Source organism: Myotis yumanensis, unplaced genomic scaffold (assembly GCF_028538775.1).
Source record: "Myotis yumanensis isolate MYYU_CA2020_CCGP unplaced genomic scaffold, mMyoYum1.0.hap1 SCAF_3, whole genome shotgun sequence".
Taxonomy (NCBI): domain Eukaryota; kingdom Metazoa; phylum Chordata; class Mammalia; order Chiroptera; family Vespertilionidae; genus Myotis; species Myotis yumanensis.
Genome location: NW_027223754.1, coordinates 85,651,000 through 85,665,145, shown reverse-complemented (window position 1 = coordinate 85,665,145; position 14,146 = coordinate 85,651,000). Strand labels below are relative to the sequence as shown.

At 41.4% G+C, this 14,146-nt stretch overlaps 1 protein-coding gene across 2 annotated transcripts in view; it reads right to left on the bottom strand.

Annotated features, from left to right (window-relative positions):
* Positions 1-8,004: 8,004 nt before the first annotated feature.
* The window catches only part of GTF2F2 (general transcription factor IIF subunit 2), a 133,210-nt gene continuing 127,068 nt past the window's right edge, over positions 8,005-14,146 (bottom strand). For both annotated transcript variants that reach the window (XM_070409041.1, XM_070409042.1), the window contains one exon: positions 8,005-8,572. In XM_070409041.1, the coding sequence (XP_070265142.1) occupies positions 8,453-8,572 (120 nt within the window). In that variant the 3' untranslated portion in view covers positions 8,005-8,452. The remainder of the gene's footprint in view (positions 8,573-14,146) is intronic.

Genomic DNA, 14,146 nt, shown 5'->3' with positions numbered 1-14,146 from the left:
AAAAGTGATATAAAATTGAGGCCAGAGCTGGCGCCGTGTCAAGACAAAGCAAAGTGCATGCTGAAGTTATGGGGGAACATGAACTGTGTGGAACCAGGAAGCCAATCTGCAGTAGAAAGTAGGTGAACAGAAGCAGGCCAATGACAAAGACCAAGCAGCCCCTGAGAGAGGCAGGGAAGGGCCAGTCCCTGGGAGGGCTGTCCTTCCTATCTCTGAGTCAACTTGAGTGGATTTCTCCCTCTTACAACCGAGAACCCTGAGTAGGATGGAGTAAAGAATGTTGATAGACAAATACTTCAGGGTGCATGCAAGAGTGTGTGGAAGCAGGAGGACTAGCAGCAGGGGGCAGGTGATGTTACGAAGTCAAGTGGTGAATGTTTTTTTCTGGAACACACGCCTGTCTAGTGCCTGCCATCCTGTCAACAGCAGGATGTTGATGTGTATGAGTCAGCGTGAGTTGCAGCTGGGCCTGTGCCACGAGTAGAAGCCCCTAGTGAGAATAATGAAACAAACCCCTTTCCAGTGTGGGATGGGCAAGACTGACAGGCAAGTTTGGCCAGGACCACGGTTAAGCATTACAGAATCTTAAAAAAAAAATTTAAATACATTTTTATTGATTTTAGAGAGAGGAAGGGAGAAACATCAATGAAAGAGAAACATCAATCGGCTGCCTCCTGCACACCCCTTACTGGGGATTGAGTCTGCAACCCGGGCATGTGCCCTGATTGGGAATCGAACCAGTGACCTCTTGGTGCATGGGATGATGCTCAACCAACTGAGCCACACCGGCCAGGGCAAATGACAGAACCTTAAAACCAGAAGGACATTAAAGATCATCACCAACCTCTTAACAAGTACTGATACCCTTTTCTGCTAATCAGCCCTCTCCAGCCACTTCCCCTAAACCACAAGTTTCTCCATCCCAGATTACTGGTGATAGCAACTGACTAAAAAACCTGGCAAAAATACAGTCAGTATTAGACACGATGGAGAATGTGAACCCCAGTTCTAACTTCCTGGCTTCTTCACTTGTCTTTTCTAGCACATGTGATGCTCTAGCCTTGATTGACATATTCTTATTTTTCCTATGAGGAAATCAACCAATTGGGCCCAACTGAAAAGTGCTTTAAAAAAAGTTACTTAAAATAATCTTGTTTTTCTCTTCTGTCCTCTCCCAGTCGATTCCTTGGTATCCATTTTCAACTGCATGCTCCTTGAGACATCCACAAAGCAGAGGTGTTTTCATTTCAATACACTAAGCTTGCAGGCTGAGGTCTGCAGACTTTCAGATCAATCTGTGTGGGTGGTTAACAAAATGTGATTTCTGAGCTGACTGTTTGACATTTTTAAGGCTTCACCTGCCAATGCTGTCTGAAGGTGATTAAGGGTTTTATTTTCTAAGAGGACATAAAGCTGGGTGAGTAATAAGTACTCACTAGCTCCAGAAGCGGCAACTGAACAGGCCCATCTGCCTGGTTCACTGCGAGGCTGGCCCACTTGCTCTCCTCTCAGATCCTGGCTCCATGGAGATAAGGCAGGAGACCTGAGAAAGTGCATGCTGCTGGGCTAGCAACACTAGAAAAGCTTTGGCTTAAGCTGACTTGAGTTCTAGCTTCAGCTTTTCTAACAGTTCACTGTGACAGGGTCTGGAACTTGCCTTGGTTTTCTCTGCTTTGAAAACAGCAGATTTCTTACCTCTCTACTACTGTAGGAAATAATTATTCAAAATTGCTTTCTCAAGCATTTAGCAAATCAAAGAAGTGATATTCATTTCCCACATTTATTGTGGGAGTATGACTCACTCCATTTTTGGCTTTGTGGACTTCTCCTGGTGGATACAATTCAAGGCCTCCATCTCTATACACATCTCTTCCCTTTTGGAGATGGAATTTACCTGTTAATCCTAGAATTTCTCAAGGCAAAAGAGCAGCCCTCTAACACTGTAAACAGGCCCTGACCAGCTTCTCACCTTGTTCTGACAGGAGCAATCTGTAGACACCTGGGCAGTGTAATGCAAGATGAGAACCAAGTCTCACTTGGTGCCCCTGGCTTCCCGACCCCAGCACCTAGGGTGGCGCCGAGGATGCAGCAGGGTGAAATTCAGGAAACATCTGATGGAGTGCCGTCTATCCTCTTGGCTTACATTTTCTCTAGGGAAAGGTTCCTCCGTGATGGCAGGACTTAAAGTATTCCCTAACCCTCACACCCAATGGGCAGACATGGAGCATTATGTATCACTGGAAGTGAAAAAACATGTTGCAAATAGGGGATCAATTGTATACCGAAGGTGTGTGTGGACTCTCACTCCAACTACCCTGTGAAGTAAGGCTGCTCCCTTAATGCCCTTGCACTTGTTCTTTCTGTATTTCCTGCCTCCTGACAGTCAGTAAACTCCTAGACCCCTTCAAAACCCACTTCAGGTACTAACTCCTCTAAGGCTTTCCTGATTCCCCAAAGATGTAATTAATCATTTCATTCTCTGTGCTAGTTCCATATTTTACATATTTTGTATGTTAAAGCTAATACTGATAAAGTAGTTTCTATGTGTCATGGTGTTTTAAGAGCTTTATGTATATTGACTTACTTAATTTTCACTACAATTCTATGAGATAGGTACTCTTTTTTTAAAAAAAAATTTTTTTGTAGTTTTTTCTTTTTTTAAAAAATTTTATTTTATTGTTTAAAGTATTACAGATAGTAGTACATATGTCGCCTCCCCGCCCCCCCATTGACCTATTTTTATTGATTTCAGAGAGGAAGGGAGAGTGAGAGTGAGATAGAAACATCAATGATGAGAGAATCATTGATTGGCTGCCTCCTGCACACCCCCTACTGGGGACTGAGCCGCAATTGGGCATGTGCCCTTGACCGGAATCAAACCTGGGACCCTTCAGTCTGCAGACTGATGCTCTATCCACTGAGCCAAACCAGCTGGGGCTAGATACTCTAGGCTAGATACTCTTTTTTTTTTTTTTTTTAAACACATTTTTGTTGATTTTTAGTGAGAGAGGAAGGGAGAGAGATAGAAACATCGATGAGAGAGAAACATTGCTCGGGTGTCTACTGCATGCTCCCCCTCCCCTGGGGACGAGCCTGCAACCCAGGCATGTGTCCTGACTGGGAATCAAACCGGCAACCTCTTGGTACATGGGACGACACTCAACTGAGCCACCAGCCGGGTGACAGATACTCTTAATATTCCCATGTTGCAGATGAGGAAATTAAGGCACAGATGGTAAACAACTTGCTCTAAGTCATAGGCTTTCAATCCAGGTATTTCTATTGCTGCACTTAATACACTAGGCTGCCATTTATTTTGTTTCAAAGTCCTTTTCAATGCTGGGAGTTCCTGAAAGCAAAAAGACCGTTTTATTTGTTCATCTCTATGTTCCCACACTTGGCAGTCTCAAGCTAATGGATGTCCTGAGTGCTCACTCAGCCATGGCAGATAGCCTCAACTGTGACCAGCCTAGTCAGAAACTTTCTCATGAGCCTGGGCTTGAACATTCCCTGGGTGGCCTAGGATGTAAGTAAATAAAGTACATTGGCCATTTGCAATCATTTTTGGAAAACAGCTCATCTGAATCTAGAGGGGAAAAAAAGAAACATCATTCTACAAGTAAGAAACTCCAGAACTTGAAAAAGAATTAGAAACCAAATCTCTAGCCTTAGCGGGTTTGGCTCAGTGGATAGAGCATCGGCCTGCGGACTCAAGGGTCCCGGGTTCGGTTCCAGTTAGGGGCATGTGCCTTGGTTGCAGGCACATACCCAGTGGGGAGTGTGCAGGAGGCAGCTGATCGATGTTTCTGTCTCATCGATGTTTCTGGCTCTCTGTCCCTCTCCCTTTCTCTCTGTGGGAAATCAATGAAATATACTAAAAAAAGAAACCAAATCTCTAAAGTCAAAACAATTAAATTAGTATCCAGAATCAACTCTTTTTTTTAGAGAGGAAGGGAGAGAAAGAGAGAGATAGAAACATCAATGAGTGAGAATCATTGACTTCCTCCCACGCACCATCAACCCAGGCATGTGCCTTTGACCGGAATCAAACTGGGGACCCTTTAGTCCACAGGCTGCTCTGTCCACTGAGCCAAACCGGCTAGGGCTCAACTCTTTTTGATTCAGGAGTGATAATTCTTGAGATTCTGCTACCTATTATTAGTTAGTGAGAAGTCAAATGTAAAAGAGATATGTAAATTATATCTCAATAATAATAACTAAAACAACAACAACAAATTCAAACAGGATAGACTCTGGACAGGTAAACTACAGCTGTGGGAAATCAGCAGATAGCCCCCATGACCTATAAACACACAGGCAATGAAAGGCCTGCACTCCGGAGTGCTGTTCTGGGATCTGAATCTGGCTCTGACCCTGACCACTGTATGACCTTGGTTCTTTAACCTCTTAGTACCGGAACCTCTATAAAACAAGGGTAATAAGAAAACCTATGTTGCAGGGTTGCCATGAGGATTAACTGAGTCATATGAATCAAACACTTAGCAGTGCCTGGCACATAGCAAGGGTCCAACAAACACAGGCTATTATTCTTCCCGCTTACTTAGTAAAGTAGGCAAAAAACTGGTAGCACATAAGGCACATTACCACAAGCACCCATCACCGTTACCCCTACTGCCTGGCACACAGTGGGCATTTCAGTGGATTTCCACCAGACGAATGAATGGCCGAAGTGGTTCATAGGCTTTTATTCAAGGAGAGAAACTAGAATGGCAATCAGAAGTAAGGCTTCAATGTCAAGAGGACAAGCACAATAAACTCAAAATTTGGCATTCTATTAATGAGACCAATGTATTAAAAACAGCCACTACATAAATTCATAATAATGATTCCTAGACATTATATAAATCCTTTTGTGCTTATAAATTATCAATGAATAATTATTGATAAATTATTCAAGGAAGTTTTAAAATTAAGTATATATTACTGTATTCAAATGCTTTAAAATTTGGAAATCCATGTAGAGTCTAAATGGCCATGATGAATTAACTGGAATATTTTGATTGATTGCAACACTTAGTTCATACTTTATTACCCACACGTATTGTTCCCTGTCTACCTTTTGTAGTTCTCACTAGACTGTGAATACCTCTTACGTGTAGTGCTTTTATATCCACTGTGCCTGGAATATATTCATGGTCAATAAATAATTGCCTACTTAACAGCCATCATGTTCCATGACCATACCAGGTTAAAGTTTTTGGTCCAGCAACATATGCTTTTGGTGTACTTACATTTCCACAAAACAATAAAAAACTTGTATGTTCTTAAGATCTTATAAATACAAATTTCAACATTTAAAAATATGATATATTTTAGAAAAATCATTCTTTAAAACCCTAAAATTTAAGACTAAGTGACTTTACAAAATCTACTCTAAACTGTAAGTTAAAGCAACTAAAAAGTTTAGATGATTTCTAACAATATCAGTTAAAAGCTGTTAATTTCTTTTTTTTTTTTAACAGAATAGTTTACTGATTTTTTTAGAGAGAGAGAGGAAGGTAGAAGGAGAGAGAAAGATCTATGTGACAACATAACACTGATCAGCTGCCTCCTGCATGCCCCTACGGAGGATTGAGCCCGCAACCCAGGCAAGTGCCCTGACCAGGAATCCAACCTGCAACCTTGTGGTGCAAAGGACAACATCCAACCAACTGAGTCACACTGGCAGGATAAAGCTGTGATTTTTAAAAAATATATATTTTATTGATTTTTTACAGAGAGGAAGGGAGAGGGATAGTCAGAAACATCAATGAGAGAGAAACATCCATCAGCTGCCTCCTGCACACCCCCTGCTGGGGATGTGCCCGCAACCCAGGTACATACCCTTGACCGGAATCGAACCTGGGACCCTTGAGTCCGCAGGCCGAGGCTCTATCCACTGAGCCAAACTGGTTAGGGCTAAAGCTGTGATTTTTTTAAATAATAAACTATTGAAGACTTTTATTGCTTGTCTGTCAGATGTTACATCACACTATTGTGTTGTGGATGGTGGCACCTGCTCAAAGGAAAGTAGGAAGAATGAATGGGAATATGTGAAGAAAATCAGGTTCAAAAGCGATCTCTGATACTTTCTCTTGCACCTTACATTAAAATGATATTAGGCTCAGGAACCTGCTCTGGACACATGTCAGAAAGAAAACGCCATAAAGAAGAGAAGCAGCTTATCCTGGACTCTTATACAAATGAGAGGGAAGATGGCCAATGTATTGAGACGAAAAGGGTGTCTGCAGCAAGTGAAGGCTGAACATAAGGCAGTTCCCCTTCAGCTCAGTGCCCCACCCCCTGCCACCTGCCCCTGGGCTCCTTAAGTCCTATGGGGGTGTCTAATAAAGTCACACACTCCACCCGGGTACTTGAAGCATGATAGGAATTAAAACTTTAGCAAAAGGATCCTGACTTTAAAAGGGGAGGTTAGTCTTCATCTGGAGGGTAGGGACGTTTAGATGTCTGAATTCAAGTAGGGATGCCAAACTCCCTCTCCTTCACAGCTCTGTGGTCTGCACCACTTTCCTGGTTTGGAGGTGAGACTGGGGGTGTTAGGGCGGGGGCGGATTCTGGGAAAGTACAGCCTGGCACTCGCTTTGCCTCAAGGGCAGGATTCTTTCAGTACTTATGAAGGTATGTATGTTGGGTAGGAAAAGGTTCTATAAAATGGACATTATCTCTCAGCACTATTTCTAAGGATTCAATGAGATATTTTAGAGCATTTAACACACTATCAGGCACATAAGGACCTGAAAAATGTTTCCTCTCATTTCACTGATAAGTATCAACAATGAACAAAATATGCTTCAAAGAAAATTTGTTCACAGACCATTAGGAACAACTGCAACTCTGCTGAAATCCACATGGCCTGCTTATGATACAATAGAGCAAACCTTTTTTTTTATTTCTTAAGATTTATCTCTTTAGAAGTTACTGTGGCAACATGTAATTTCAAATCTTGCCATTGCCCAGCAACTATAATCTTATTACATAGATTTTGACAATTAAAACATCCCATGTACTGGCTGAGTTTAACAATCTCATCTATTAAATATGGCCTTCCTACCCTCACGATGTGACATTTTGCCAGATGTACATCAGCCTTCCTTTCAATCTCACAGTGGTCAAAAGCATGTTTATCAGAGCTAGAGAGTCCTGAAATAAAAGAACGTGGAAACCCAGGTCAAAGGGAGTCTCTTCCATGACCAACAGCCATATTTTAGTATTGAATGAGAAAGCAATTCCAAAAAATTAATCAGGAATGACACCAGTCTACCACATAGATTAGCTATCCTATAGAAAAGGTAACAAGTGTTTAAGAAATTCAAAACTAAGTGTTTAAAAAACTCAAGCAGATAGTGTGATGAGGTAAAAGGTAACTAAAATTAAGTTGAAAAAACCAGGTTTGAAGAAATACCAAAGCATAACTTCAAATGACATAGCTCTGCTGGGAACACTGCATCTGGTAGACATTGTCACCACAAAAACAAAAGGCAGGGGTAGACGACCCAGGTGTTTCAGGGCAGTCTACACATAAAAAGACAAGGTTTGGGGGAAGATATGTGCTACAAACCAAGCATGACAGGCACCCAGAATTATCAGTTTTATACAGATTTATCACACCTTTATCTATCTGCCTCTTTTTTTTTTTTTAAATATATTTTATTGATTTTTTACAGAGGAGAAGGGAGAGAGATAGAGAGTCAGAAACATCGATGAGAGAGAAACATCGATCAGCTGCCTCCTGCACATCTCCCACTGGGGATGTGCCCACAACCCAGGTACATGCCCCTGACCGGAATCGAACCCAGGACCCTTCAGTCTGCAGGCCGACGCTCTATCCACTGAGCCAAACCGGTTTTTGGCTATCTATCTGCTTCTTGACACTCAGCCTCAAATAATTAGGAACTGGAGGGCAATGGTGAAACAAAATTTGGTTCCTGCACCAGAACAATGCAGGATAAGACAACTGGAGGCAGGGTAGGAAATCAGACCATCTTCCTTAATCAGAATTTTACTTTACAAAGGGGATGCAAGGATAAAAAATTTTCCTAGTACGGTGGTACTCAATCTCAGCATTCTAATGTTCTGTTAAGAAAACGAATAATACACAAAAATATTTATCTCAATGGATAGTTATTTCCTTGATTTGCTTTAATTACAGAGCCTCTTAACCCCCAACTCCTAACCCCATCATGAATAATCTAGTTTAATACAAGTTAAGTCTATAAATAAGTCTGTTATTTCTCCTCAAAAAAAAAAAACACACCAAAAAAAACCACTTCACTAATTTTTCAAGAATTATTGTTTACAAAATTTACCTAGAGAAATTAAAGTTTCAGTCATTTTGCCCCTATAACACATGGTGCTCAAGTTCAAGTATCAATGCTGGATGCTTAACGCATCACCCTTAGTTGTTCTGTTAGCATGCTGGCTTGGAGTCTTCTTAATCACTCTTTTCTTCTCCTTGATAATGTCTATACTCTGGCTTCAGCTCCCATGTGTTTTTGTGGATCCCTTTCACATTCTGAATACCAATTTCTTTTAAGATTTCCTTCAGGTACACCTGAAAAAGAAAAAACACAAACAAAAAACCTAGAGATAACCACATTTGAGTAATAAAAAATTATGATCCTGAAAGTACAATAAGATTTCTTTATAAAGAGGTTCAATAAACTACCTTTTGATTCTACACATGCAATACATGGTAACTGTATTCAACATATGATCATCTGCATTAAAGAGGTTGGAAGAGCTAAGTGCCAACAACCTAAGAACTAAAAAGGTCTAGATGAAATTACACTAGAAAATTACTGGTGCCCAATGTTTATTAAGATGACACTGTATACCAAGTGTGATCTGCCCCTGAGTTCAGCAGCCTCACTCAGTTCACAGTTAGAGAGGGTTATTCTTAAACCAGTCATTTCAGAAACATACGTAAAAAGTGACAAATATTTTGGAACAATAATATTCTATGAGGCAAGCACATGAGAGGCATCAAGAATTCTCAGTTCTAAGGTGAGTTTTCAAACTAGCTATCAGGACACTTGTTTTTCCTGTGTAATAAAGAAAGTCATTATTTGTATACTCTTGTATCTTGGCCAAGCTTGTCAAGACAGGGTGAGGGACAAGAAGTGTAAGTTTGGTGATTGCCTGGGAGGCGGGGGGTTGACAGGGGTGGAGGAGGGTATAAGAAGGGATTAATGAGGATGGACAGAGGCTTGACTTGGGGTGGTGAACACATAATATAGTGTAGAGATGATATATTATAGAATTGTGCACTTGAAACCTGAATAATTTTGTTAACCAGTGTCAACCCAATAAATTCAATTTAAAAAAAGGAAAAAAAAAAAAGAAGTGATAATAAGACATGGAAAAAACCATGGGGGTGGCAGCTTTCCTGTGCTTGGCTCCTCTGAAACAAAGAGGTAAGTGATAATGTAGGGCATCCTGCATAAATTCAATAGATATTAACCAAATGATTCATGGAAATGATAGCTATGATAAATGTAATACTAAATCCGACCTCTGCTTGCCAATGCCCAAGGCCAGAAAGTATCCCACTATAAACTGACCAGCATAAATTATAGTATTGTACCTCTTTCTAGAAGGAGAAAAGTCAATTATTTGACAGTGATTTTTTTTTTTGCTACAGAACAAACCAATCCAACAATAACTTTTGTGTGTATGCTTCAAAGAACAAGTTATAGTATTACAGTGACTCATCCCATTGATGAAAGATGTAATACTTTTTAAAAATTTATTGAAATGAGGCACTAATTAGAAAAATGGTGATATTGCCTAGATAACGTTTAAAGCAATGTCCTTCTCGAGTGTGGTGCTAGACTACCTGTATCAGAACCTCAGGGGAAGCCTGTTAAATAAACCCAATTTGAGGCCTAGTGAATCAAAATCTCTGGGGTCAGGTCCTGGAATCTGCATTTTCAAAAGCCCCTAAGAGACTCTGATTTAAGTTGTTCCACAGCATCTGCTTTAAGGGTTCTCACAACTCTTATTCTCCAGGATGTCTGAGTCCCTGAAGTGTTCTCCAGATCCCCACCACTTCATCAACCAACATAATCTAACACACCACCCTACCCAGGTATCATGCTCTACAGTTTATAAAGTCCTTTCATTTAGGGGCAGGCTGTCACCTGGAAACAACAGCTGATTAGCACTGGAACCACAAATGGGTTCCTTATCTGGATCTGGACAGGCTTAGTTCCACCACCTGAGCAGCCTTCACATTCCAGAGTCCAGGCCCCAGCAGGTGGCAGCAATGAAACAAATGAGGCCTGGGTTCCCCAGGAGGCCTGCTTGCCTCCAACACCAGCAGCTGGCTTTACCAAAGGACCCGAGTAAGCAAAAAGGCTTGAGGCATCTAGGTCATGTGTATGTCTGCCATCTGCCACTTCAAATTAGATTTAAAAAATTGGACACTTGCCCTAGCTGGTTTGGCTCAGTGGATAGAGTGTTGGCCTGTGGACTGAAGGGTCCGGGGTTCGATTCCAGTTGTGGACTCGATCCCTAGTAGGAGACATGTAGGAGGCAGCCAATCAATGATTCTCTCTCATCATTGATGCTTCTATCTCTCCTGCTCTCTTCCTCTCTGAAATCAATAAAAATATACTTTAAAAAAATGGGACACTTTAGAAACTACTTTCTAATTAAACAGGATGTATAAATGGAAAATGATGGCTTGGGCACAAATGATTTTCAGTTTAGAAGCCAAGAAATTGCCAAGACCGGTTTGGCTCAGTGGATAGAGCGTCGGCCTGCGGACTGAAAGGTCCCAGGTTCGATTCCGGTCAAGGGCATGTACCTTGGTTGCAGGCACATCCCCAGTGGGAGGTGTGCAGGAGGCAGCTGGTCGATGTTTCTCTCTCATCGATGTTTCTGACTCTCTATCTCTCTCCCTTTCTCTCTGTAAAAAATCAATAAAAATATATTAAAAAAAAAAAAAAAAAAAAGAAGCCAAGAATGACATCTTTGTAAAATACCAAAGAATGGCCTAGCGCCGGTTTGGCTCAGTGCATGGAGCACCGGCCTGCGGACCCAAGGGTCCCAGGTTCGATTCTAGTTGGGGGCACATGTCCAGGTTTCGGGCTCCATTCCTGGTAGGGGGGCATGCAGGAGGCAGCCAATCAGTGATCCTCTCGTCATTGATGCTTCTATTTTTCTCCCTCTCCCTTCCTCTCTGAAATAAAAATATAAAAAAACAACCACCAAAGAATGGTTTATTGTGAGATTGGTTAAGACCTTGTGCATAACAATCATACAACTGTGGATGCTTTGCAATGGGTCAAGAGTGACAAGAGCAATCACCAGGAGCATTGTGGTTTCCTGACAGAAACTCTTTTTAAAAACTTTTTATTTTTATTTGTTTAAATATATTTATATTGATTTCAGAGAGGAAGGGAGAGGGAGAGAGAGAGAGAGAAACATCAATAATAAGAGAGAAATCACTGATTGGCTGCCTCCTGCATGCCCCACACTGGGGATCAAGCCCACAACCGGAGTATATGCCCTGACCAGGAATAACGGTGACCTCTTGGTTCATAGGTCAATGCTCAACCACTGCGCAACACTGGCTGGGCAGCTCTTTTTTTTTCTTTTAAAGTATTGTTGGGGCCCTAACGGTTTGGCTCAGTGGATAGAGCGTCGGCCTGTGGACTGAAGGGTCCCAGGTTCAATTCCAGTCAAGGGCACGTACCTTGGTTGCAGGCACATCCCCAGTAGGTGTGCAGGAGGCAGCTGATCAATGTTTCTAACTCTCTATCCCTCTCCCTTCCTCTCTGTAAGAAATCAATAAAATATATTAAAAAAAAAAATTAAGTATTGTTGGGGAGTAAGTTTCTCCTTGACTCCACTCGCTGCAGCAATTGTGGGAATACTTACTCTCCACAATGGTGCAGCGAGCAGGTGAGCAGGATTCAGGAGTATGTGCGGACTCAGGAGCGAATGCTCCTGACACTTGGCATCAGGAACAGGATTTAGGGGTAAGTGCTCCATCCGCCCGACAGAGGTTATGTTTCCTCCAAACGGGCTGCAGGGTCCCCAAGGAGATGCACGGAGTGGCGCAGCTTGAGAGACTAAGCCTCCGGAGCCGGTGGAGGAAAAGGTGAAGCTGGCAGTGGCGGCCACCTGGGCCACCACTCAGGCTATGGAGCGCAGCTGCAGCGCGAGAAGCCTTCACATAAAGATTTAATTCTTGCTGAGCTATGGCCCCGGGCTGTGTTCTGCTCGCTGGCCAAGCAGCTACGAGGAGGGGATAGCCAGACTAACTGTGTGCAGACAACGCCTGCTGGCCGCAGGGGTGGAGCAGTGATTCTGTTCCAGAGAGTGTGGAGGGAAGACACTCCCCCTAGACCAGAGGGCCTCCGGGACTTTTATACTCTCCTGGAGAGGAGGAGTCTGATCTCCTAGACCAGTGAGTGGTTCTCAACCTTCCTAATGCCATGACCCTTTAATACAGTTCCTCATGTTGTGGTGACCCCAACCATAAAATTATTTTCGTTGCCACTTCATAACTGTAATTTTGATTCATACTGTTATGAATCGTAATGTAAATATCTGATATGCAGGATATATTTTCATTGTTACAAATTGAACATAATTAAAGCTTAGTGATTAATCACAAAACAATATGTAATTATATATGTGCTTTCCGATGGTCTTAGGTGACCCCTGTGAAAGGGTCGTTCGACCCCAAAGGGGTCGCGACCCACAGGTTGAGAACCGCTGTATTAAATGGTTCTATTTACATGAAACTTCCAGAATAGGCAAATCTATAAAGACAGAAAGTAGACTAGTGCTTGCTTAGGGTCCGGGATAAGAGGAAAGGAGGCCCTAGCCGGTTTGGCTGAGAGGACAGAGCATCAGCCAGTCAAGGGCACATGCTGAGGTTGCAGGCTCAATCCCCACCCAGTAAGGGGCGTGCAGGAGGTAGCTGATCAATGATTCTCTCTCATCATTGGTGTTTCTCTCTCTCCCTTTCTCCCTGAAATCAATTAAAAAAATGTTTTAAAAAGATAAAATAAAAGAGGAAAGGGGGAGTGATTGCTAATAGGTATGGGGTTTCTTTCTGGAGTAAAGAAAATGTTCTAAAATTGATTGTGGTTGATGGTTATACAACTGTGTGAATATACTAAAATCCACTGAACTGTAACTTAAAAAGTTTAACTTGTACTGAAAATAAAGTTTTTAAATTTGGAGAAAAAAAAGAGACCTCTCCAGATCATAACAACAAATTGAGATAACACAATTTTTAAAGTATTAAATTATCATGGGTAAAGTAACGTGTCCAACAGTGGCTGGCTCTGTGTGTCAGTTCATATATACAGGAAAACATGATGGAATAGAATATCTGTCTTTGGACATTCTAGGAGGAATGGCTCTATAATGCTGTAGTACAGAGCTTTAGGCAAGCATTACAAGGTCTGCCGCTTACAGGGGTATCTCAATGCCCGTTCTGAGAAAGAGAAATCGGGAGGCTTCAAACACTTACCTAAATCCATATTTTGTCTAATTCAGAGCCCAATGCAAAGAAAATGATTTCTTTCCTGAGGCAATTCCCCTAAGAATTACAAGCCTAAAAACAAGTCCTAGCATGCTCAGGGAATAAATAAAACCAGGAGAAAGCAGTTAATAAGCTTAAAAACTTACTTTACCTCCCTTTAAATCAAATGGGACAGGAAGGGGGGAGGGGAAGAGTTCATGGGTAATGCGATTTTCAGATAAAATATAAATATTGTGGCCTGCTATTAATTAAAAATTCCATGTAAATTTTTATATAAATAAATGCCCGATTTTGTTTTCTGGATGCCTATGTCAGCTATTGCTTTTATCAAAGTAATATCTCAGGTAAAATCTGGACTCAATTGGTCATGTTAGTAAATTAACCCCAAATTTTACCTCATTCAGAAACATGATAAAAAAAAGGCCAAAACAAACCATATAAGTTGAAAGAGAAAATGTTACTATCCCATAAACTTGGTAGCAGATCTATTGCTTATTAGTACATTCTATTCATAAGAAAATATTAAAATTTCATAAATATTTAAATTTCATCCATTTATATTCAACATAATGAATAATTTATTTTAGCATGACATTTCATATTCTAAACCTTTTAATTAAG